Raw genomic sequence first — 25,586 nt, 5'->3', positions numbered from 1 at the left:
GTCTACCCAAAGAGTAACAATAACCAGAAGAGTTTACCAACCAACATAAAACAGAGTGAGAAGCAAGCGGAAAGAGACAGGGTAGATTAATAAGCTTAGGATAGGCTGAAGGACCATAGCACCTAAATTCTGTTTTATGCAATGTTCTCATGTCTTATCCCTCTCCACCATCCAGTCTTCTCAGCACATAGTGTGGTTACAAGGACCAGACTGGAGACTAAGTAAGGCGACTCAACAGACTGAAGGGGCCTGGGCTCAACATATGTCTGTTCTGTTACAGAGCTGAGGGGCAAGCGTGTCTGGTTATAACGGTAGCTGGCATTAGTTGGCTTTGTAGCTAGGGGTTTATCTGCTTTTCTTGGGAAGAGATTACATGAGGCCATAATAGCGTTACAATGGGTGTTACCAGTAGGTGTGCAATTTAGGGATGACATGGCTGTCAATCTGAAGATAGTATGATCTGTACCTTATTAATACTTAAAAGTCCACTTTGTCTTTCTGCCACTATCTAAAGCAGCATTTTCATTTGTTCCATCCTTTTTATCTATGTTCAACCCATATCCATTCATTCTATGTGTAACCTTTCTCATAAGTGACTTGCTTCTATATTTTAGTTTCTCTTGTTTTATAATAGAATTAAATATTCTATAGTAATATAGCAAAAGCATACCCCCAAGGAGCAAACATGTGTCATATCACGTTTATGATGTCCTCCTATTTATTGACCAAGACAAGTCAAATAGCCAAGCCCACAGTCAATGCAGAGGTGGACTACACAACGGAGCGGATAATAGAAGGTGTAGTTCATTGGGAGTCACTACTGTAACAATCTAATACTAACACATAGTTAGGAGAGGGTTGATCCAGGGATCAAACTTAGTTTAGTGTGTCTCTGGAGTCTACACACTAAACTACTATTCTGGAGGCAGTTGGGAATGGGTTCTTACCGAAGAACTTTTTTCAAACCTCACTTCCCGGGCCCCACCCCAGTGATTCAGAATATCTTGGGGGTAGGGAAATTGTGGGGGGATGGGGGGGTACTCCCATGAGCCTGAGACTGAAATAACTCTGCAGAGGATTCCAGTGCACACTAGGGAATGAAGGGGGGTTCAAAGACAAGGAAGATATACTTTCTGCACTCAAAAAGCTTTCATTTCCACAGACAGCATTCTTAATTGTTGTGATTACATCACAGAGGCATCACCTTGGAATTTAAAAAAGAAGCGATTGCTTTCCATGTTTAAGAGACATCAGTGTTTCTCAAGCTTTCGTGTGTGTTATTACTGGAGTGCTTGTTAAAACCCACATGACGGCCGGGCGCGGTGGCTCACGCTTGTAATCCCAGCACTTTGGGAGGCCGAGGCGGGCGGATCACAAGGTCACGAGATCGAGACCACGGTGAAACCCCGTCTCTACTAAAAAATACAAAAAATTAGCCGGGCGTGGTGGCGGGCGCCTGTAGTCCCAGCTACTCGGAGAGGCTGAGGCAGGAGAATGGCGTGAACCCGGGAGGCGGAGCTTGCAGTGAGCCGAGATTGCGCCACTGCACTCCAGCCTGGGTGAAAGAGCAAGACTCTGTCTCAAAAAAAAAAAAAAAAAAAAAAAAAAAAAAAAAAAACCCACATGACTGGGTCCAGTGCCTACGTTCTGATTCAGGAGGTGTGAAGTGGGTTCCACTATTTCTCATGTCTAAGAAACTCAGGGACACACTTTGAGAACCAGAGTTAGAGAAGTAGGAGGCTTTAGTGGTAACAGTCCTCCATTATTCAGTTTAATATTCTACTTACACGTAGCATATTTACTACAGACAAGTTTCCGGGCTGAGTGCAGCACTGTTTATGATAAGGATGGGATTTAGATCTTGATTACGCTTGAGCAGATTTATTAAGTGGATTTATTCTCTAAGGGTGCCTAAGCGTCATTAGATAGGTTCAGATAAAGCAGAGATCTCCTCCCTTAGGAAGAGATTAGGGACAGCTTAATGAAGTAGGAGACCTTTCACCTGGGCCTTGAAAGACGCCTAGGACCTGGACCAAGGGAAATCGTGGACAATCAAATAATTCTTCCCGCTTTAACACGGAGACAAAAAAATCACAAGCAACCACTAGGAAAGGTCTATGACATTCTTGCCTCTGCCTCTAGCATTAACAATTTGCATGCCAGCTGCTGGAATCTGAACGGGGAGGACTGTTCTCGTGTCAAGGGCTCAGTCTCAGACCCTCCTTGGGAAAGGGTGGAACTGGCTTCGCTTTCTCTTTGGGGCGCACAGAGCGGGTGCATTAGAGCCGGCCTGCTCAGCCGAAGCGGCGGTGGGCGCTGACTTGGCGAAGGGCGCAGCTGGGGCGCTTCGTTCCGGAGCAGAGCGCCGCGATCCTGTCGGGGCTGGGGTGGCAGCGCAGCTCTCCGCCTGTCCAGAGCGGGGCCGCACCCCGGGGCACCTTTCAGAACGAGCTCCGGATATGGGCTTGGCCCCAGGTTGGGGGCCGGGCGGCAGCTGTACTACCCTGGCGGGCGAGGGGTCCAGAGCTCTTCTTCTCTATTCCGACCTGTAGATTTAACGCCAGCACAGGGTGGCGCACCCTACCTCCTTCCACCTTCACGCGCCAGCGGGGAGGGGACGCGTGTGCGCGCTCCTCCCCTAGGCGGGAGAGCGGCCTGAGAGCCTGCAGACTGCGCCTGCGCAGCCCCGCTCACACCCCCCCCCCCCCCCCGCCCACCCCCGACCTCCTTCCCCTTTCGCCCCGCCCCGTTCCCTCTTCTGCTGCCGCTAGGGGTAGCGGCGGCGGCTGCGGCCCGGGAGCGCGGCTGCTTTGAGGGCTCGGGAGCCCTACAGAGTGGGGACGTGGGGAGGCTAGAGGGTGAGAAAGCCAGCTGGAAAGGAGGGCGGCGCTGGAGGAGGGCGGTGCGTGGCTGACTCATCCTCTGGAAGATCGGACTGACAGAGAGACACACACCCGCCCGCCCCGCCCGCCCGCGCCGCTCCACCTCAGCCGGGAGGCGCCCGCCCGCACCGCCCGCCCGCCCTCTCCGGGCGCTGTCCGGGGCCGGCCGTCTCAGAGAAAGTTTTTCCCATCGGAGGGGCCGGAGCCGCCGCGGGCCTTTTGGAAGGGAAGGGGGACGGAAAAGGAGGGGAGAGCCGCGCGGGCCCGCGGAGTGCATGGTGCCCGGCGCCTCGGCTGCCTGGCAGGAGGACCTCGGGGCGGGGTCGAGCTGATCCCAGCTCTTTCTCCCTTCAGCCGCGCAAGAAACCGCCCTCCCGGACGGCCGCGGGCGTCCCCGCTCTTCAGCTCGCCATGTCCCGGCTGCTGCCGCTGCTGAGGAGCCGGACCGCGCGCAGCCTGAGGCCGGGCCCGGCCGCCGCGCCCCGCCCGCCGTCCTGGTGCTGCTGCGGGCGGGGGCTGCTGGCGTTCGCGCCCTCCGGCGGCTTGCCGGGCGGCCCCAGGCGGCTGGGCACGCACCCCAAGAAGGAGCCCATGGAGGCGCTGAACACGGCACAGGGCGCGCGCGACTTCATCTACAGCCTGCACTCCACGGAGAGGAGCTGCCTGCTCAAAGAGCTGCACCGCTTCGAGTCCATTGCCATTGCCCAAGGTAAGGGGGGCAGGTGGGGGGCGAGCCTGGGGGCCCCGACGCCCTCCTCTTCCCGCCAGCCCACCGGGAGCCCTCTGCGGCCCTGGATCTTGGACCCCCGCCGCCGCCCCCCTTCCGCCCCCCTCGCCTGTCTGGCCCCACGCCTAGGACGGCTGGGGGCGGGGAGACTCTCCGCCGCCCGAGTTTCCCCCAGGCAGGTAGGACGGGCGCGGGTCGTGTCAGGCAGCCGAGGCCAGCGCCTGGCTACTTCCTCCCCAGCCTCAGAATCCGGAGCTTCGTTCTAAAATGCCAGTTAACACTGTTGGGATTGTGGTTTGATTTGCCCCGTGCCTCCCCTCCCCAGCCCTCCTGTCCCTTAGCTCTTGCTGCTTTCTTGCGAGCGTGCACCCGTGCAGGTGGCATGCTGTGCCTGCTCCGAGAAAGTGCTACAAACCCGCCTGGCAGGAAGAAACTTTTTGAACGGTTATCAAATGAAGACGTATGGGTGGGTAGCCAAAAGAAGGGGTGTAGCTTCAAAAGTCAGGGATGCTCATAGCTGCTTGTTTCCACACACGTCTGGTTGCGTTAATTTAAGCAGCCAAAGGAAACATTTTCCCCAGAAATGGAAAGACAGATTCAAGTTAAACTCCAGTTTTGGTTTTTCCCAGAGGTTGAAAGAATGAAATAAATAAGGAGGTATATTTTTTGGAAATCTGTGGCTCTGGTTAAAAGTCAGACTGATGCTCAAAAGTAATTTGGAACGATGAAAGCAAAACGATTTTTAAACTAGCCTGTTAAAATAGGATATTTCTAAAAGAAGTCCAGAATGGGGTAGGTCAGAATTTGAGTCTAGGTGAAAAAGCTAAAAGTTCAGAAAATAAAAAGGATGAAAGGAGCAAACGACTAAAATGGATGTCTTAAAATATTTCGGCCACTTACATACAGTTATGTAAACAAAACGCATTGCTTCAGTTTGTATTACATTCTGATGTGTTTGAAAGTTTTAAAAAAGTTTACTCTGCCCTCTAAACTTGGTAGATACATAAACATCTCATAGATTCCAAGGTGTAGAGCACATTGATTCGGATCATGCCATTTGATTTGCCAGACTTGAAAGTATACCTTTGGCTGATGTGCAGGAATGGAGGAAAGAATTATCTGCCTCATGTAAGCAGGGCATTATCTGTACTACTTAAGAAACTTCTTTTAGTTGTGGCTTTTAATCAGATTTTTTCCCCCTCAGTTCAGGAAATTGTGGACCAATTTATAGTGGATGATTGATTCCAGACATTGTTTACCCACAGTGCTTTTACAGGAGAATGTAACATCCAATCAATTCCATTATTCAATATGTAATCATGATGTTATGTGAAATCATAATGAAACACTAGCACATTTGTAATCTATGTGTGCACTCAGTATGCAGTTTAAAAATAGTCAATCAATTCTGAAAATATGCTCCTTGGAAAAATAATATAGTCAGTCATGTACTAGAACATTAACTTTTGAATCTTTCTGCACTGACAAGACTATTTGAACACACATTTTACCTTTTCCAAGTAATTTCTTGGAAATTCTGCATTGTCAACAAGTTATAAGATTGAAGGGCCCTATGAATATAGTTTTATGGCAGTTCTTGAAAAGCATGTCCTGCAAGGTGACTGAATAATTTTTTTCTCATGTATTATTATTTTTTACATGCCAGCAGTATTGCGGTAGCAATGCTACATTTCCTAATAAAGATAATATTTTTTAATTTAACGTGGTTTTAAATATTCTGAAAAGGACCTAAGCACTTTAGTCAATGGAGGTCATTAGCATCAATTAAACTTAGTTATGTTACTAATATGAGAGAGAAATTAGTAATTTAAATTGTCTTCTTTGCTCAGGAGAAACAGTCAAGGATATTTGAAACAATGGTTAGTCAGATGCTTATCTCTCCTGTTTATATGCTAAAGAACATCAAAGTTTAAATCAGCTATTTTTGCTGATGTTGATGACAAAATGATTGTCCTATGAATCAAATGACACAGATGCTGCTGCTTTGTTAGTATAGTCTTGGTGTTCACTTATTGTTTTCGGTATCAACACATATAGTTATGGAGATAACTAGAATCATCACTTAGGAAATTACCTTATTCATTAATCATTAAGGTAAAAGGGATTTTATTATGTTGGGAATGCATACAGCTCATTCCATTGCTGAAATAAACATTTTTTTTCCAGCCAGATAAATGAAAAACTCCCATGTTTTTATTGTTGCTTTTTGAATAATGTTTTCAAGTACTCAACCAATGTATTAAGTGTGTGTGTACCAAGTGCACTTTCTAACAAAATTAATTCTATTAAAAGGGCTATTTCTTACCATAGGCAATCTTTTGTGTCTTTGGAAAGGGTGCTTGTATAAACTAATGAAGTGTTTTGGATTTGGTATGGAAACATTACTGAAAAAATATCCATGCTTTGATATGGCAGTGGAATCTGCTGTTGAGATTTGGCACATTTGCCCTTATCTTTCTTATATGTTTATCAGTAGGCATGTGATATAATCTGTGATGAGATAAAGCTTTGGAATCAGTTCGTAATAGATAAGGCAGACCTTCTGGGATATCTCATCATAGTTAAATAGAATATTGTGATTTTTAAAAATACAAACCAATTTCTTTCCCAATTTAAAAAAAAAGTTGAGGTTGCGCCTTCAATTTACCTGCTCAGCCTGATCTCTCTTCTTCCAGAAACAGACCATATTCTGCTGATAGAGCATTATTCATTTTTTTACAAGTAGTACTGGCAAGCTGACATTATTACAGTGGCCTTTCAATGTTAGCCAAAATTTTTAAAACAAATTTTCTTCCCAATTTTTGTAATTAGTATTTCCATTTATAATTATTTTTAAAAGCTTTTAAAATATAGCAATTTGGTATTGAAAGATAGACAGTGCTCGTTGTATTAGTTATCCATTGCGGTATAACAAATTATCCTAAAACACAGTGGCTTAAAACAAGCATGTATTAACTCATAATTTCTGAGGCCCGGGAATGCTATAGCATCTTAGTTGAGTATTTCTGGCCCAGGATCTTATAAAGTTGAAATCAAGCTCTCAGCTGGGGTGGCATCATCTGAAGTCTTAACTGGGGCTGGAGGATCCATTTCCAAGAAGTCTCACTCACATGGCTGTTGGCTGGATGTCTCAATTCCCTCCCATGTGGTCCTCCACAGGGCTGCCTGAGTATTCTCATGACATGGCAGTGGGTTCCCTCTAGAGCAAGTGATGAGAGAGCGAGAGAGCAAGAGAGAGCGAGTGTGTTTGCAAGACAGCACCTGTGGGCACCTAAGCTGGAAGCCACAGACTTTTATAACGCAGTCTTAGTAGTGACAGTCCATCTCTTTTGTCCTGACACATTGTGGGAGAATACTATAGAAGGTGTGAATACAAGGGAGTAGGAATCATCGGGGGTACATCTTTGAGGCTGGCTTCTACACTTATTTAAGATGGTGTAATTAATGCTCACCAGAGAGTTACACAGAGAGACAAGAACTGGCTATTAGAGAGGTACAATGAGAGAGATGTTTTGAAAAAAGGAGTCTCTTAGAGAATATTTTTGTTATAATATGTATACTATAAGCCACAGACTTTTATAACGCAGTCTTAGAAGTGACAGTCCATCTCTTTTGTCCTGACACGTTGTGGGAGAGTACTACACAAGGTGTGAATGCAAGGGAGTGGGAATCATCAGGGGTACATCTTTGAGGCTGGCTTCCACACTTATTTAAGGTGGTGTAATTAATGCTTATCAGAGAGTTAGAGAGACAAGAACTGGCTATCAGAGAGGTACAATGAGAGATATGTTTTGAAAAAAGGAGCCTCTTAGGAAATATTTTTGTTATAATATGTATACTTAAGATATTTAAAAAATGAGATTCTTTTTACGTATAGCAAATAAAAGATGTATTGAGGTGAACAGAGCAGTTTTTCTATCAGTGTTAGATCTTAATTAGCTTGCATTTTTTTGGTTCCTCTATATGAGTGGTAATTGTGTGCTTTTGACATTTTTTACCATTTATCTACATCTGTATATATTAACCAAATAATTCTAAACTTTAATCTTGTAGTCCCCCATTTTTTGTGATTGTTTAAGGTAGGGTGAAGAGCTTTGTTTTGAGAACTTGCCATATAGCATAAGAGGACTTTGACAAAATGAAAGACTGGAAGATAAAGAGCTTATACTAAATTGAGTATCTAGAACACTTAAAAATAAATTAGGCTTTCTTATGGAATCCCTGTTCAGTAGAGATCTTGGACCTTTAACAAGATTATCCTTATTTTTTTTCAGCCCATTGCTCCGGATTATGTGAGAAAATAGAAATTCTTTTTTAAAATTTTTTTTATTTTTTGAGACAGAGTCTCACTCTGTTGCCCAGGGTGGAGTGCAGTGGTGCAATCTCAGCTCAGTGCAACTCCATCTCCCAGGTTCAAGCGATTCTCCTGCCTCAGCCTCCCGAGAAGCTGGGATTACAGACATGCACCACTGTGCCTGGCTAAGTTTTGTATTTTTAGTAGAGGTGGGGTTTCACCATGTTGGCCAGGTTCGTCTCGAACTCCTGACCTCAGGTGATCTACCCAGCTTAGCCTTCCAAAGTGCAGGGATTATAGTCGTGAGCACCGTGCTTAGCCTAAATATAAATTATTTTAAGCTATGAGCCTCTGGAATGGTTTGGGAATAGTTTGCTTTTGTCCAATAAGAAAAAGGGCAAGAAAAACATTTTATGCTCCAAATTAAGATACGTGAATAAAGATATTTCAGTGCCTTTGTTGAGATAGTAAAAAAGGAATAAGGGAAGTATAGCCCCACCTAGGCCCGGCAAGAGGGGAAGAACAAGGACGTGGATAAGAAGTATGAATTGAGGCAAGAGGAGTGAGAGATTTCTGATGAGCCATGTTAGGCTCAGTTAAATGAAGCTTTGCTACAATCAGTTATTTTACCAATATGGAAAGGACCTAATTACAGTAGTATATTTCAGCAAGCTTAATTCTGAGTTCTTTAGAGTTACGGGGTATGTTGGAATGGTCTTATTACTAGGGATTACTGCCAGTAGAAGACAGATAATCAAGTAATCAAGTAAAGTTTTTTTTTTCCATTATGAAAGGCATATATGCTATTTAACAGTGTTTAATCATCACTTACATATAACATGTCCAGAGTTACATGTGACTTCAAATAACAACCCTTCTATTATAGCTCATGATTTTGTGGATCAAGAATATAGGCAGTTGCAGGTAGAGAGTTCATAGGAAATAAAAAAATAAAATTAAAAAAAAAGGATATAGGCAGGGCTCAGCTGGATGCTGTTTCTTATGGTATCTATGGAGGTCATTACATAAACTCTGGCTGGCTGATGGTCTGGTCAAAAGGTCCAACATCGGTTTATTTACATGTCTGGCACTTTGGTAGAGATGGCTGGAGGGCTGGCCTCAACTGGAGCTGTTGACCCAAGGAGATGGATGTAGCCTCACCAACAAGACAATGTTAGCATGGTTGTAATACTTAGGTCAGGGCTCCCAGAGAAAATGTTCCAAGGGGGCTGGGTAGAAGCTGTAAGACTTTGTATTAGTTTTCTTTCTCTTTTTTGAGATGGAGTCTCGTGCTGTCACTCAGTCTGGAGTGCAGTGGTGTGATCTTGGCTCACTGCAACCTCTGCCTCCCGTGTTTAAGCGATTCTCCTGCTTCAGCCTCCCTGAGTAGCTGGGACTACAGGCGCACGCCACCATGCTTGGCTAATTTTTGTATTTTTAGTAGAGATGGGGTTTCGCCAGGTTGGCAAGGCTGGTCTTGAACTCCTGACCTCAGGCGATCCTCCTGCCTCGGCCTCCCAAAGTGCTGAGATTACAGGCGTGAACCACCACGCCCAGCCTGTATTAGTTTTCTATTGCTGCTGTAACACCACAAATACAGTAGCATAAAACAACATATTCTCTTAGAGTTCTCAGAGTTCAAAGTCCAAAATAAGTCTTAAAGGACTAAAATCAAAGTGTCAGCAAGGCTCTGTCCTTCTAGAGAGTCCAGGGCAGAGTATGTTCTTTGCTTCTTTCATCTTTTGGGATTCCTTGGTTCCTGGACACATCACTAAAATCTCTGCTCCCTCATTGATCTTTTTGCCTCCCTATTATAAGAACCCTCATGATTATATTTAGGTTTTATCTGGATAATCCAGGATAATCTCACTCTCTCAAAATCCTTAATTACATTTGCAAAATTCTTTTTGCCATATAATGTAACATATATACAGGTTAGGAAAGTAGAATGTGGGATATCTTTGGGGGCCATTATTCATCCTACCACAGACTTATTATGACCTAGCTTTTGAAGTTCCAGAACATTATTTCTGCTGCATGTAATTGGTCCAGCAAGGCACTAAAACCAGTTCAGATTCAAGGGAAGGGAAATTAAAAGGAGGACAGAAAGGTGATTCCTTATCTATCAGACTCTTAACCTCTCTATTAAATAAACTTTTGGGTAATTGTTTTCCTTGACTGTGTTGTCTCTTCACTTCTAAATTATTGACTAAATTCTAAATATTAGAAATTTGGGAAATATGGCTTCCAGGTAAGTCAAACACTTATATCTATAGTTTAATTTATCAGTAATTAATTTGCTGTTTTTCACCTTAATAGTCATTTATTGCCTATTTTTTATTTGTGACATTTTTATGAACAAATTTGTGGATAGGAAAATTGAAGTAATATAAAGTCAGCAATTTATAGGGTCATCCAGAGGGTCAGGTGGAACTACAGATCACGATCTTGAAAGTTTGGGATGATGTGATATTTTGCCATTGTTAGTGGAGATTGTTTTCATTTTTCTAAAAATAGTGATGAGTTTGCATAACCACACTCTTGTCTGGTTTCCTTTGGTGTGTTTGGTTATAAAATAACTTGAACAAATAGGGACTAAATCCTTGAGTGTAGATTTTATTAGCATCTTGCCTAAGTGATCTGAATTAGTTAGTATGTAGCTTTATAGGACTCTAGCCTTGTCTTTGACTCACAGGTTTATGTCTGCTTTAAGTAACGGAAAACACATAAAAACAAGTAGTTATATATTAAAATTACCTCAGACAGACAATAGAGGTAAGAGTAAATAAGAGGTTCTTGTAGATAAAAGACTGTAGGTAACAAAATCATTTCTCCTAAGCACTGAGACATTTACTTTGATTGCTTTTGATGATAAACTATTTGAACATATTGCATTTTTTATCTGCCTTAGTAAAAATATAATGAGCATAATTAGCTTCTACCAGATGTCAGAGTCCTTATATACTATATTTTAATACAATAAGTTTCTTTGAGGTTACTTCTATTTGTAGACATGCTAGTCATTACACCAAATGCCTCCAAAACACTGCTGTTTCAGTTGGCATGCTTTTTGGACTCTGTCATAGTGGTAGTGAAATGTGTTGGGCTTAGTCTGCCCCTCCCTACTCCTCAGACTTTTCTACTCTATTCTCATTCATTCCTTGTAGTTATGGTAAACTCTTTTCTGCTGTGTAAGGAGGTCTGCGTCGTGGCATCCTGTTATTGTTTCTAAAGACTGCTTTTACTTCTGCCAATTGTCACTCTTCCATTGTGTTTAATTTTCTTCTTTTTCCTATGTTTTTCCTATCTTTTTACTTCCTCCGTTTGCTTTTCAGCAGGGTTTAATCTTGATAGACATTTCAAGGATCACTGTTCTCATTTGTGTTTTCAGCTAACTAGTTGCATCTATCACATTATTATTGATTTTTGACTCTAGCTCTTGTACTAAAGATCTTTCTTTTGATAATATCCCTCATAATAGGTTTTATAGTAGATTCTACTGCAAGGGCTATGGTTGCACAGCAAAATCCTTTACATTCTCTTACTAAAGTTGTACTAGATAATAGAATTGCTCTAGATTACCTACTGGCTAAATGGGGAAGAATCTGTGCAGTTGTTGATACTTGTTTTACATGGATGAATACATCAGGTATTATGGAGATTCAGTTGTAGGGGATTAATGAACAGGCTGCTTGGTTGAAAATGCATCAGAATTAAGCAGTTAACTGTGGAAATGACTTAAAATGGTCATTGACACAATTGACAAGAAAATTTGGTTTTTTCTGTGGCTTACAATAATTAATTTAAAATAATCACCATAATCAGGACTGATAACATACCAAGACACACCAGAATTTTAGGAGGCTCATACAATTTTGGACTATATATTAATAACATATCCATAAACTATAACTCAAAGAAGGTTAAACATCATTTCTTATTTGACAATGCTTCCCATGTAATTTAACTTACCAGATAAGCTTGTTTATTAGTTCTCTTTTGGATGCTGCAAGGACCCTCTGTGTAATGTCCCAAAGTTAGTTTGAGGTCAAAAGACTTAACTTTGAATTCGAAATTCGGAATTTGTCAAAGATTTAAAGCACTTAATCAAAATAGGATAAAAGATCACTGTAAAGTAATTGTCATACCTTTAGCCAAAGTGGTAATTAAAAGGTTTTTAAAAGCAAAACCATTTATTCTTCGATAGAGGAGTGACTCTGTTTTCCACACGGTCAGAAATCCTAATAAAGATAGCATGAGATGGAATCTGTCTCTTCTTTCCCTTCTTTCTTTTTTTGCAGTTTACTTAAAAGGTAAACAAACATATTTACTCTCTCTTCTTAATAGTACACAAAATTCTTGTTCAAAAGAGAAAACGAAATTTTACTTTTGTATTAGTATATTACCAATACTAAAACTATAGCTAATTTTAATAAAAGCTTATAAACAAATTGGATTTTCATAAACCTTTTATAATCTCTTAGCATTTTTTCTATTTTTTTTTTTTTTTTTTTTGAGACAAGAGTCTTGCTCTATCACCAAGGCTGGAGTGCAATGGCATGATCTTGGCTCACTGCAACCTCTGCCTCCTGGGCTTAAGCGATTCTCATGACTAAGCCTCCTGAGTAGCTGGTACTACAGGCCTACACCACCATGCCTGGCTGATTTTTGTATTTTTAGTAGAGACGGAGTTTCGCTATGTTGTCCAGGCTTGTCTTGAACTCCTGACCTCAAGTGAACCACCCCTCTCTGCCTCCCAAAGTGCTGGGATTACAGGCATGAGCCACTGGGCCCAGCCAATTTTTTCTATTCTCTTTCTTTTTCCAACTTGCTATATTAATTTAGTTTTATCTATATCTTTAAAAAAATTCCTTCGTTTTGAAACAAACTTTAAATATTTTCTAAACTAGATAGATGAAATTATTTTTTCTCAGCAAATATACATTTTCATGCTTTTTACAACTTGCCTTATCAAAAACATATCTTGGCCTGGCGCGGTGGCTCACGCCTATAATCCCAGCACTTTGGGAGGCCGAGGCAGGTGGATCACCTGAGGTCAGGAGTTTGAGACCAGCCTGGCCAACATGGTGAAACCCTGAATCTACTAAAAGTACAAAAAATTAGCTGAGCGTGGTAGCGGGTGCCTGTAATCCTAGCTGCTTGGGAAGCTGAGGCAGGAGAGTTGCTTGAACCCAGGAGGCAGAGGTTGCAGTGAGCCGAGATCCTGCCGTTGCACTCCAGCCTGGGCTATAAGAGCGAAACTGCATCTCAAAAAGCCCCCCAAAAAACCGACAAAAAAAATCTTGCTTTTTAAAAATTTTTTATTTATTTTTTATTTCTTTGAGACGGAGTCTTGCTCTGTTGCCCAGGCTGCAGTGCAGTGGCGCAATCTCCGCTTACTGCAACCTCCGCCTCCCGGGTTCAAGCAATTCTCCTGCCTCAGCCTCCCGAGTAGCTGGGATTACAGGTGCGTGCCACCATGCCTGGCTAATTTTTGTATTTTTTTAATAGAGACGGGGTTTCACCTTGTTGGCCAGACTGGTCTCGAACTCTTGACCTCAAGTGATTTGCCTGCCTCTGCCTCCCAAAGTGCTGGGATCACAGGTGTGAGCCACCGTGCCTGGCCCCAAATCTTGCTTTTTTTAAACACTCTGTATACAGACTTGTTTCCTCTTATATCTAGTAGTTTTAATTATATATATTAACTGCAGGATTTTTTTTTTTTTTTTTTTTTTTTTGAGACGGAGTTTCGCTCTTGTTGCCTAGGCTGGAGTGCAATGGCATGATCTCGGCTCACCGCAACCTCCGCCTCCCTGGTTCAAGCCATTCTCCTCCCTCAGCCTCTGGAGTAGCTGGGATTACAGGCGCCCACCACCATGCCCAGCTTATTTTTTGTATTTTTAGTAGAGACAGGGTCTCGCCATGTTGGCCAGGCTGGTCTTGAACTCCTGACCCTGAGTGATCTACCCGCCTCGGCCTCCCAAAGTGCTGGGACTACAGGTGTGAGCCACTGTGCCCGGCCTACAGTTTTAACTCTTAGTAGCCTTAATGCCTAGCGAAAACCTTTGAAGTAGTCTTGAACTGTTTTATATCAGTATTTGTAAATGAAAACCATTTTGCATTTTTTTAGAAAGATGTTTTCTCAATTTTTTTGTTTATTAACAGATCTAAGTATATTTAGCCTTTGTGTGCCATATAAATGAATTATATATAACTGACAATTCAGAAGCCAATCCTATTTAATTTTACTAACAATTTAAAAACTAGTTTTATTTATCAAATATTAACACGTACACAGATACACAGAAGCAGATCTTACAGCTTTCATAAACAATTTTCATTTGCTGGCTTTTAAATACTTTTTTTCCCCATTCTACTACCAATCTTCCAATTATCTGTTTCATTGCCCTAGGCAATTGTTAGCTGGGCAACCCTAAATTTGCATTTTCAAAGGGATGACTCTTAGATGAAACAAGGTAGAAAATTTACATCTCCAAAACACAGAGCTGAGATTTCAGGCCTAAATAATTAATTGTATAATCATTTGCCCAAACCAAGGAAGAAGGTTGTTGGTAAAGGCCCAGCTAAGGCAAGATAGCCAGGAAAAGCACCTTAAACAAAGGTTAGATTTGTTTTGTAAATTCAAACCAATGGTAAGAGTTTCTAGTGACTCAGTTCTCCCTCTCTTCCTGGTGCACAGAGGCAGACACCCTTACAAATGGAGATTTTTTTTTTTTTTTTTTTGTGACAAGAGTCTCCCTCTGTCGCCTAGGCTAGAGTGCAGTGGTGAGATCTCAGCTCACTGCAACCTCTGCCTCCCAGGTTCAAGCGACTCTCCTGCCTCAGCATCCTGAGTAGCTGGGGCTATAGGCGCACGCCAGCATGCCCGGCTAATTTTTTGTATTTTTAGTAGAGACTGAGTTTCACCATGTTAGCCAGGATGGTCTTGATCTCCTGACCTCGTGATCTGCCTGCCTCCGCCTCCAAAAGTGCTGGGATTACAGGCATGAGCCACTGCACCTGGCCAAGTTTTTTTTTTTTTTATAGATGTAAATTTCTTTTACAGAGGAGTTTCAAAATAGCCAGCTAAATGCCAGAAAGGTATGTCTTGAAGACTTATTTAGTTGAATAGGCAGTCTTTTTAACTTAGCCACTGTTTCTTAGCTGAAATTATTGAGTTTAGGGTGAAGGCCATTAAGGAAAAGGGCAAAGAAAACATTCTCTGTACCTAGGCTCAATATGATAGCTCTGAAAAAGAAGCAAGGCTACTTTACCTGAGGTCCTAACTTTTATAAACACTTTATCCAGGATAGCTTTCTTTTAGCCTTTAGTGTGGTATAATAACTAAGCCAAAAGGTTAGCAGATTTAATTTTCATTATCAATTAGTTGTTTAAGCTTTTTATTTGCCTTTTGTAGTCTTTTTCCTTTTTTTTTTTTTTTGAAACAGAGTGTTGCTCTGTTGTCCAGACTGTAGTGTAGTGGTGTGATCTCAGCTCGCTTCAGCTTCTGCCTCCCAGGTTCAAGCCTCCCTTGTGTTTCAGCCTTTTGAGTAGCTGGGATCACAGGCATGTACTACCATGCCTAGCTAATTTTTATATTTTTAGGATAGATGAGGGTTCACCATGTTGGCCAGGCTGGTCTTGAATTCCTGGCTTCAAGGGATCTGCCCACCATGGTCTCCCAATGTGCTGGCATTACAGGCATGAGACACCATGCCCACCCTCTTTTATAGTCTTTAAAAAGAGGCAATGAGTAGAAACTCTACAAGCCAGAAGAGAGTGGGGGCCAATATTCAACATTCTAAAAGAAATGAATTTTCAACCCAGAATTTCATATCCAGCCAAACTAAGCTTCATAAGTGAAGGAGAAATAAAATACTTTACAGACAAGCAAATGCTGAGAGATTTTGTCACCACCAGGCCTGCCCTAAAAGAGCTCCTGAAGGAAGCACTAAACATGGAAAGGAACAACCGGTACCAGCCACTGCAAAAACATGCCACATTGTAAAGACCATCAAGGCTAGGAAGAAACTGCATCAACTAACGAGCAAAATAACCAGCTAACATCATAATGACAGGATCAAAGTCACACATAACAATATTAACTTTAAATGTAAATGGACTGAATGCTCCAATTAAAAGACACAGACTGGCAAATTGGATAAAGAGTCAAGACCCATCAGTGTGCTATATTCAGGAAACCCATCTCACGTGCAGAGACACACATAGGCGCAAAATAAAGGGATGGAGGAAGATCTACCAAGCAAATGGAAAACAAAAAAAGGCAGCGGTTGCAATCCTAGTCTCTGATAAAACAGACTTTAAACCAACAAAGACCAAAAGAGGCAAAGAAGGCCATTATATAATGATAAAGGGATCAATTCACCAAGAATAGGTAACTATCCTAAATATATATGCACCCAATACAGGAGCACCCAGATTCATAAAGCAAGTCCTGAGTGACCTACAAAGAGACTTAGACTCCCACACAATAATAATGGGAGACTTTAATACCCCACTGTCAACATTAGACAGATCAACGAGACAGAAAGTTAACAAGGATACCCAGGAATTGAACTCAGCTCTGCACCAAGTGGACCTAATAGACATCTACAGAATTCTCCACCCCAAATCAACAGAATATACATTTTTTTCAGCACCACACCACACCTATTCCAAAACTGACCACATAGTTGGAAGTAAAGCACTCCTCAGCAAATGTAAAAGAACAGAAATTATAACAAACTGTCTCTCCGACCACAGTGCAATCAAACTAGAACTCAGGATTAAGAAACTCACTCAAAACCGCTCGACTACATGGAAACTGAACAACCTGCTCCTGAATGACTACTGGGTACATAACGAAATGAAGGCAGAAATAAAGATGTTCTTTGAAACCAACAAGAACAAAGACACAACATACCAGAATCTCTGGGACACATTCAAAGCAGTGTGTAGAGAGAAATTTATAGCACTAAATGCCCACAAGAGAAAGCAGGAAAGATCCAAAATTGACACCCTAACATCACAATTAAAAGAACTAGAAAAGCGAGAGCAAACACATTCAAAAGCTAGCAGAAGGCAAGAAATAAGTAAAATCAGAGCAGAACTGAAGGAAATAGAGACACAAAAAACCCTTCAAAAAATTAATGAATCCAGGAGCTGGTTTTTCGAAAAGATCGACAAAATTGATAGACCGCTAGCAAGACTAATAAAGAAAGAAAAGAGAGAAGAATCAAATAGATGCAATAAAAAATGATAAAGGGGATATCACCACTGATCCCACGGAAATACAAACTACCATCAGAGAATACTACAAACACCTCTATGCAAATAAACTAGAAAATCTAGAAGAAATGGATAAATTCCTTGACACATACACTCTCCCAAGACTAAACCAGGAAGAAGTTGAATCTCTGAATAGACCATTAACAGGCTCTGAAATTGTGGCAATAATCAATAGCTTACCAACCAAAAAGAGTCCAGGACCACATGGATTCATAGCCAAATTCTACCAGAGGTACAAGGAGGAACTGGTACCATTCCTTCTGCAACTATTCCAATCAATAGAAAAAGAGGGAATCCTCCCTAACTCATTTTATGAGGCCAGCATCATCCTGATACCAAAGCCTGGCAGAGACACAACCAAAAAAGAGAATTTTAAACCAATATCCTTGATGAACATTGATGCAAAAATCCTTAGTAAAATACTGGCAAACCAAATCCAGCAGCACATAAAAAAGCTCTTCCACCATGATCAAGTGGGCTTCATCCCTGGGATGCAAGGCTGGTTCAACGTATGCAAATCAATAAATGTAATCCAGCATATAAACAGAACCAAAGACAAAAACCACATGATTATCTCAATAGATGCAGAAAAGGCCTTTGACAAAATTCAACAACCTTCGTGCTAAAAACTCTCAAAAAATTAGGTATTGATGGGACGTATCTCAAAATAATAAGAGCTATTTATGACAAACCCACAGCCAATATCACTGAATGGGCAAAAACTGGAAGCATTCCCTTTGAAAACTGGCACAACACAGGGATGCCCTCTCTCACCACTCCTATTCAACATGGTGTTGGAAGTTCTGGCCAGGGCAATTAGGCAGGAGAAGGAAATAAAGGGTATTCAATTAGGAAAAGAGGAAGTCAAATTGTCCCTGTTTGCAGATGACATGATTGTATATCTAGAAATCCCCATCGTCTCAGCCCAAAATCTCCTTAAGCTGATAAGCAACTTCAGCAAAGTCTCAGATACAAAATCAATGTGCAAAAATCACAGGCATTCTTATACACCAATAACAGACAAACAGCCAAATCATGAGTGAACTCCCATTCATAATTGCTTCAAAGAGAATAAAATACCTAGGAATCCAACTTACAAGGGATGTGAAGGACCTCTTCAAGGAGAACTACAAACCGCTGCTCAATGAAATAAAAGAGGATACAAACAAATGGAAGAACATTCCATGCTCATGGGTTGGAAGAATCAATATCATGAAAATGGCCATACTGCCCAAGGTAATTTATAGATTCAGTGCCATCCCCATCAAGCTACCAATGACTTTCTTCACAGAATTGGAAAAAACTACTTTCAAGTTCATATGGAACCAAAAAAGAGCCCGCATCACCAAGTCAATCCTAAGCCAAAAGAACAAAGCCGGAGGCAGCACACTAACTGACTTCAAACCATACTACAAGGCTACAGTAACAAAAACAGCGTGGTACTGGTACCAAAACAGAGATATAGATCAATGGAACAGAGCCCTCAGAAATAATGCCGCATATCTACAACTACCTGATCTTTGACAAACCTGAAAAAAACAAGCAATGGGGAAAGGATTCCCTATTTAATAAATGGTGCTGGGAAAACTGGCTAGCCATATGTAGAAAGCTGAAACTGGATCCCTTCCTTACACCTTATACAAAAATTAATTCAAGATGCATTAAAGACTTACATGTTAGACCTAAAACCATAAAAACCCTAGAAGAAAACCTAGGCAATACCGTTCAGGACATAGGCATGGGGAAGGACTTCACATCTAAAACACCAAAAGCAATGGCAACAAAAGCCAAAGTTGACAAATGGGATCTAATTAAACTAAAGAGCTTCTGCACAGCAAAAGAAACCACCATCAGAGTGAACAGGCAACCTACAAAATGGGAGAAAATTTTCACAACCTACTCATCTGACAAAGGGCTAATATCCAGAATCTACAATGAACTCAAACAAATTTACAAGAAAAAAACAACCCCATCAACAAGTGGGCAAAGGATATGAACAGACACTTCTCAAAAGAAGACATTTATGCAGCCAAAAGACACATGAAAAAATGCTCGTCATCACTGGCCATCAGAGAAATGCAAATCAAAACCACAATGAGATACCATCTCACAACAGTTAGAATGGCGATCATTAAAAAGTCAGGAAACAACAGGTGCTGGAGAGGATGTGGAGAAATAGGAACACTTTTACACTGTTGGTGGGACTGTAAACTAGTTCAACCATTGTGGAAGTCAGTGTGGTGATTCCTCAGGGGTCTAGAACTAGAAATACCATTTGACCCAGCCATCCCATTACTGGATATATACCCAAAGGACTATAAATCATGCTGCTATAAAGACACATGCACAGGTATGTTTATTGCCCACTATTCACAATAGCAAAGACTTGGAACCAACCGAAATGTCCAACAACGATAGACTGGATTAAGAAAATGTGGCACATATACACCATGGAATACTATGCAGCCATAAAAAATGATGAGTTCATGTCCTTTGTAGGGACATGGATGAAACTGGAAATCATCATTCTGAGCAAACTATCACAAGGACAAAAAACCAAACACTGCCTGTTCTCACTCATAGGTGGGAATTGAACAATGAGAACACATGGACACAGGAAGGGGAACATCACACTCTGGGGACTGTTGTGGGGTGGGGGGAGGGGGAAGGGATAGCATTAGGAGACATACCTAATGCTAAATGACGAGTTAATGGGTGCAGCACACCAGCATGGCACATGTATACATATGTAACAAACCTGCACATTGTGCACATGTACCCTAAAACTTAAACTATAATAATAATAAATTAAAAGAAAAAGAGGCAATAAAAATGTTGAAATCTTTTTTAGAAACTTCTGCACATCAATAGGCATCCTTGGATGAGACTAATTGAGGATTCCTCACTTTCAAATGTACTGAATTGCCTTTAGTAAGATTTTACCATCTCTTTGTTTGCTGCTTCCAGGGCTTAATATTTATACATGTATAGGTAGGCATAGCTAGAAAGTGGAGTACTCAATTCTTCAGAAATTAAGGATCTCGTCTATTTGGCTTTCGCTCTAGATCGCCTTGATCAGTTTAACCAGTGATTTTTCCCTACATAGGGTGAGAGAAAAAGAAACAAATGGGGTAGAACACAAAAATTCCTCTGAATTTCCAAAAGCCAAAACTTGCATCCCCAGCAGTATTGCCATTTACTACCAGTTTCTGTCTGACCCAGTCAGATGTCTGAGGCCTCTAACTGGATACAGGCCAGTTAATGATTAGATCCAATTCTGTCCTGGACCCAGTCCAGTTTCTGTCACAACTTCCAAATTCAGTTCAGATAAAAAAAAATTGCTCAAACTCAGATAGCTCAAAACATACATCCATGGAGCTTTGGAATCCTAGGGAGAACTTACCCATAATCCCCATTTGCTGCAATAGAGAAGTAGACACAATGGATCCTGTGGGTACCTCACTTGGTCGCTTGTTTCTGGGGTTTGCTGGGAGCTCGACTTTGGATCCCACTTCTGACACCATCTGTTATGGGAAAACTTGAGACAAATTTAACAGAGTTTATTTGAGGAAAGAATGATTTATGAGTTGGGCAGCCCCTTAACCAGAATAGATTCAGAGCCACTCTGGTGTTGTTGCATGGTTGGAGAGGATTTATGGATGGAAAAAGGAAAGTGACTTATGGAAAATGGAAGTAAGGTTCAGAAGCAGGCAGATTGGTTGCACCTTGGCATATGCCTTATTTGAACGTGGTTTGAACAGTTTGCCACCTGTGAATGCATTGAAGTATGGCTGCTGTGATTGGCTGAGACTCGGCTAATTGTTACAAGAATAGATTATGACCTGTTTACATATCTGCTTGGATTGTAGTTCATTATATATGGAGAAACCTTCAGGCTTAAAATATGTAAGGAGGCAGCATTAGGCTAAACTTAATTTAACAACACCATGTTCACTACCATTACTTACCAATTATTGAATACTTGTTGTGTGCCAGACATAATGAGCTGAGTTTTTATGTGATTATTTTGTTTACTTCTCTTGGAGGGAGAAGGAATTATCTCTATTTTATAGATTAATATACTGATGCTAAGATTAGCTTGCCCCAAATCCTTCAACTAGTGTGTCAGAGTAGAGTCAATAACAGCTTTGGCTGGGCGCGGTGGCTCATGCCTGTAATCCCAGCATTTTGGGAGGCCAAGGCAGGTGGATCACCTGAAGTCAGGAGTTCGAGACCAGCCTGGCTAACATGGCGAAACCCTGTCTCTACTAAAAATACAAAAACTAGCTGGGCGTGGTGGCAGGTGCCTGTAATCCAAGCTACTCAGGAGGCTGATGCAGGAGAATCATTTGAACCCGGGAGGCGGAGGTTGCAGTGAGCTGAGATCATGCCATTGCACTCCAGCCTAGGCAACAAGGGTGAAACTCTGTCTCAAATAAAAAAAATACAGATAAAAAAGTAAAAAAATAAAAGGTTTGTCTGACCCCCAAACCTCTCTTCCTACTTACTGCCCCTCTCTGGATACTTATACCCAGGATTTTAAACATATGGGGAAAATAATACCTCATGGTCAATAAAAGTTTAATTTTTAAACTAACTGGATGTGCTTGTAACATATCTTAGTCTCCTGTATCTCCTGTGTGTTTGCATAATATGCACCATTCAATACAAAAGCAAATATGGTATTGTTACTTTGAAAATAAGGGGAATCAAGGTGCAAAAAAGTTAATATATAGTGTGAAAAGTTTGGAAAAGTCAGAAACCTAGTATTTAGGATTTGTAACTCATACATCTCTAACCTTTAGTTTTCCTTTAGATTTTAGAAGATTTTTTATTTTTATTTGTTTTAGAAATGAATTCCTAACTCAAATGATTTTTTAAAACAAAATCTAACATTTAACCCATAGGAAAGCTTTCCAGACTTTGAGTTCATTTTCAGCTTTACTGGGTATTGTGAGATAACTATTTAAAGATATTCAGTAATTAATTGTATATATCAACTCTGGAGCTCCAGAGTAAGAGTCAAGTTTGAGAATTCTACCCATATAGGTAGTAACTAGGGCTAGGCAGTATAAATAGAGTGATAGGAGAAGATCCCAGGAGAGAATGCTGAAAAACACCAGTTTTTATTGGAAGAGAACAGGAAGAACAACAAGAACTAGAAAGAGAGTGAGGAGTAATGTCCAGAGAGACAGGAAAAAAATAGTAATGATATCCTAGAAGCTAAGAGTGGAAGAGGCATTTCAAGAAAGAGGGAATGAGACCAGGAACGGTGGCTCACACCTGTAATCCCATCACTTTGGGAGGCCGAGGTGGAAGGATTGTTTGAGTTCAGGAATTTGAGACCAGCCTGGACAACATGGTAAAACCCCGTCTCTACTAAAAATACAAAAAATTAGCTGGGTGTGATGGTGCATGCCTATGGTCCCAGCTACTTGGGAGGCTGAGGTGGGAAGATCACTATAGCCTGGGAAGCAGAGGTTGCAGTGAGCCGAGATCACACCACTGCACTCGAGCCTGGGTGACAGAATGAGACACTGTCTCAAAAAAATAAAAATAAAAAAAGAAGGAGTGATCTGATGCTTTAGATAGGTCAAGTAAGAGGAATATTGGGGCTGAAGTGTGTGTGGGGTCCGTAACATGAAAGAGATTGATGTCTTTGTCAGAGCAGTTTTAATGATAGCTATGTGAGGAGAAGCCAGATTTTAGTAGGCTGAGAAGGGAGTATCAATAAGGAAGGATTTAACTTTCTGAAGGAAACCTTGGATATGGAAGGGAGATGTTGTGCAATAGCTTGATTTTATCTGAGATCATCTCTTTACTCATAAGTCAGAAATGTGAATTTACTTTAAGTATATGTTACTGGTGTAGAGACAAAAGGAAAACTCCTTTGCCCTCTGAAGATTCACTGACAGAAGGCAGATTAATAAGAGAAATGGCCTACAAATTTATTAGCATGCATGGGGGAAAATCACAGAGTGATTACCCGCTATCCTAACGGGGCCCACATACTTACATAGCCTCATTTAAGAAAGGAGGGAAGAGATGGGTAAAATAGGTATGTATTAGGCCATTCTTGTGCTGTTATAAAGAAATACCTGAGACTGGGTAATTTATAAAAAGAAAAGAGGTTTAATTGGTTCACTGCTCAGATTAAGGATTGACTCATAGAGATTGGGAGAAAGATCCAGGTAGAGTTTCATGTTCTTCCTATAATACTGCTATTCCCCTCCTTCAGGTTTCTACTACAATGGGCACTTTCTTAGGGGTTTCTTATCTTTTTTTGTGTATCTGGTGGGATTTCTGGCAACAGAACCCGCAAGAAGGTGTGGACTCTCCCAATTTATGCATACCCTAGTAGCTTCATACTGCCTAAAAATCTCCCACTCTGCCTTCACCTGTTCACCTACTATTTAGCTGTACCCTTCTTATGGTGTCCAGTTGCAGCTATCCTAAGTAAGCGAGTACTGACATCCTGTCTGTCCTTGTAGGTGCCTGCCCCTCTTTTTATTTAGGGCTAGTTGATTCCTCTGTGACTTCAGTTCTCTTATGGTTTAGAGATAAGCCATCAATTTGAATTGAATTTGACTGTGTTTCATTATAAAGGTGGGATGAAGCCCCTATGTTATATCACACAGTGAAAACTAGACCCCTGCTTTCCAGAGTTTAATTTGCATACATCATCTGGGAATCTTATTGAAATGCAAATTGTGTTTCATTATAAAGGTGGGATGAAGCCCCTATGTTATATCACACAGTGAAAACTAGACCCCTGCTTTCCAGAGTTTAATTTGCATACATCATCTGGGAATCTTATTGAAATGCAAATTGTGTTTCATTAGGTTTGAAGTGCGGCCTGAGATTCTGCATTTCTAACACATTCCCAGGGATTTCAGTGCTACAGGTCCAGGGGCCATATTTTGAATAGCAAGGTTACAGAAAGTATTTTTGTTTTTAAGATAGGAAAGAGTTGAAGACATGTAGATAATAGCTTCAGGCATGCTTGAATTGTGAAAGGAAACAGGCAAACGTGATAATGATAATATAAGACGTGGTACATTTTGTGAACTGGCTGAATTTTATGTGCATGAGAAAGATCTTCTGGTTTAAAAAACATCCTAGAATTTTTTTTTTTTTTCTGCTCAAAGGGACTTCTTAATAACAATTTGAAAAAAGGTGAATTGTTAACCCTGATTTTGTAGCTCTGCAACAATCACATTTGAGAAATAAATGCTGTGTAAGAGATGTATTCTTTTTGCTTATCTTCTTTTACTTCCCGTTATTACCTGGAATACACTGTCCACTGGTTAGTCTAATTTCTTTATTGAACTGTGACCTCCATCATACTTTTTTCTTTTCTGCTTTTCTTCATGTTGTTCTCCCGTGTTTTTCCCACCTAATTTTTTTATTCCTTTTTACATTTTGAAACAGTCTTAAATTTACTGAGGAGTTTCAAGTATGGTACAACAAACTTTTTTTCTCCTCTCCTAAATCATTGGATAATAAGTTTCTGATATGATGCCCTATCATTCCTCTCACAGATTGAGTTCCTTGGCAAGCAGTTTCTGAGACAAAGGTTAACATGCAAGTAGTTGATTGAGTAGTGTGCTGTTGAAATCCTTACCTTGGGAAGGGAAGGGAAAGAAGCAGGCTTGGGCAGAGGTAGAAGTAAAGGTGTAATTTAGTTTCAGTGGAAGCCTCAGCTGACACTGTAGGGAGTTTTGGAGATGGCATGACACTTTTGTGTTGTCTCGAGTTGGGCAAAAGCATTGGGCCTCTGCCTCTGTGAAAACAAACTATTAGATGTGGAGTGCCCTGGGCAGGGTGCAGATCCCTCAGTGAGGCAGCGTTCTTCAGCTGAGTCGGTCCCCCAAGATGACTGATTGTTGAGGGCTGTCTCTTATCAGGACTTCCGGCAGCTAAGGATCAGATTATGTACCACATTGTCCACTGCAGCGGGAGTACTGTGGTATGGATTTCCTATAAACAAGAACATTGCCCTGGATAGCCACAATAGAATATGGGTACTTTACTACCATCTAATACTCTGATGTCATTCACGTTCCACCAATTATCTCAGTAATTCTTTAGAGCAAAAAGATTCAGATCAGAATTGTGCGTTGCATTTAGTTGTTACCTGTTTTTAATTTCCATCCATCTGGAACAGTTCCTTAGTCTTCCCCTTGAGTTGCATTGATCTTGACACTTTTGGGGATTACAGACCAGTTTTTTTGTAGCATGTCTTTGGGTTTTTTGTAGCACGTCTTTGAGAGAAACCAATTTGGGTTTCTCTCTTTCCTCATGAATATATTTCAGTTATGCATCTTTGGCAGGAGTATCACAGGATTGTTGTTATATTCTTTTCATCCTATCA

At 41.2% G+C, this 25,586-nt stretch overlaps 1 protein-coding gene across 1 annotated transcript in view; it reads left to right on the top strand.

The window, feature by feature from the left end:
- Window positions 1–2,756: 2,756 nt before the first annotated feature.
- The window catches only part of TMEM65 (transmembrane protein 65), a 66,697-nt gene continuing 43,867 nt past the window's right edge, over window positions 2,757–25,586 (top strand). The window contains exon 1 of the mRNA XM_030795246.1: window positions 2,757–3,591. Within this exon, the coding sequence (XP_030651106.1) occupies window positions 3,294–3,591 (298 nt within the window). The 5' untranslated portion in view covers window positions 2,757–3,293. The remainder of the gene's footprint in view (window positions 3,592–25,586) is intronic.

The sequence above is a fragment of the Nomascus leucogenys genome, chromosome 16 (assembly GCF_006542625.1).
Source record: "Nomascus leucogenys isolate Asia chromosome 16, Asia_NLE_v1, whole genome shotgun sequence".
Classification (NCBI taxonomy): Eukaryota; Metazoa; Chordata; class Mammalia; order Primates; family Hylobatidae; genus Nomascus; species Nomascus leucogenys.
This window is presented reverse-complemented; position numbering and strand designations above follow the sequence as displayed.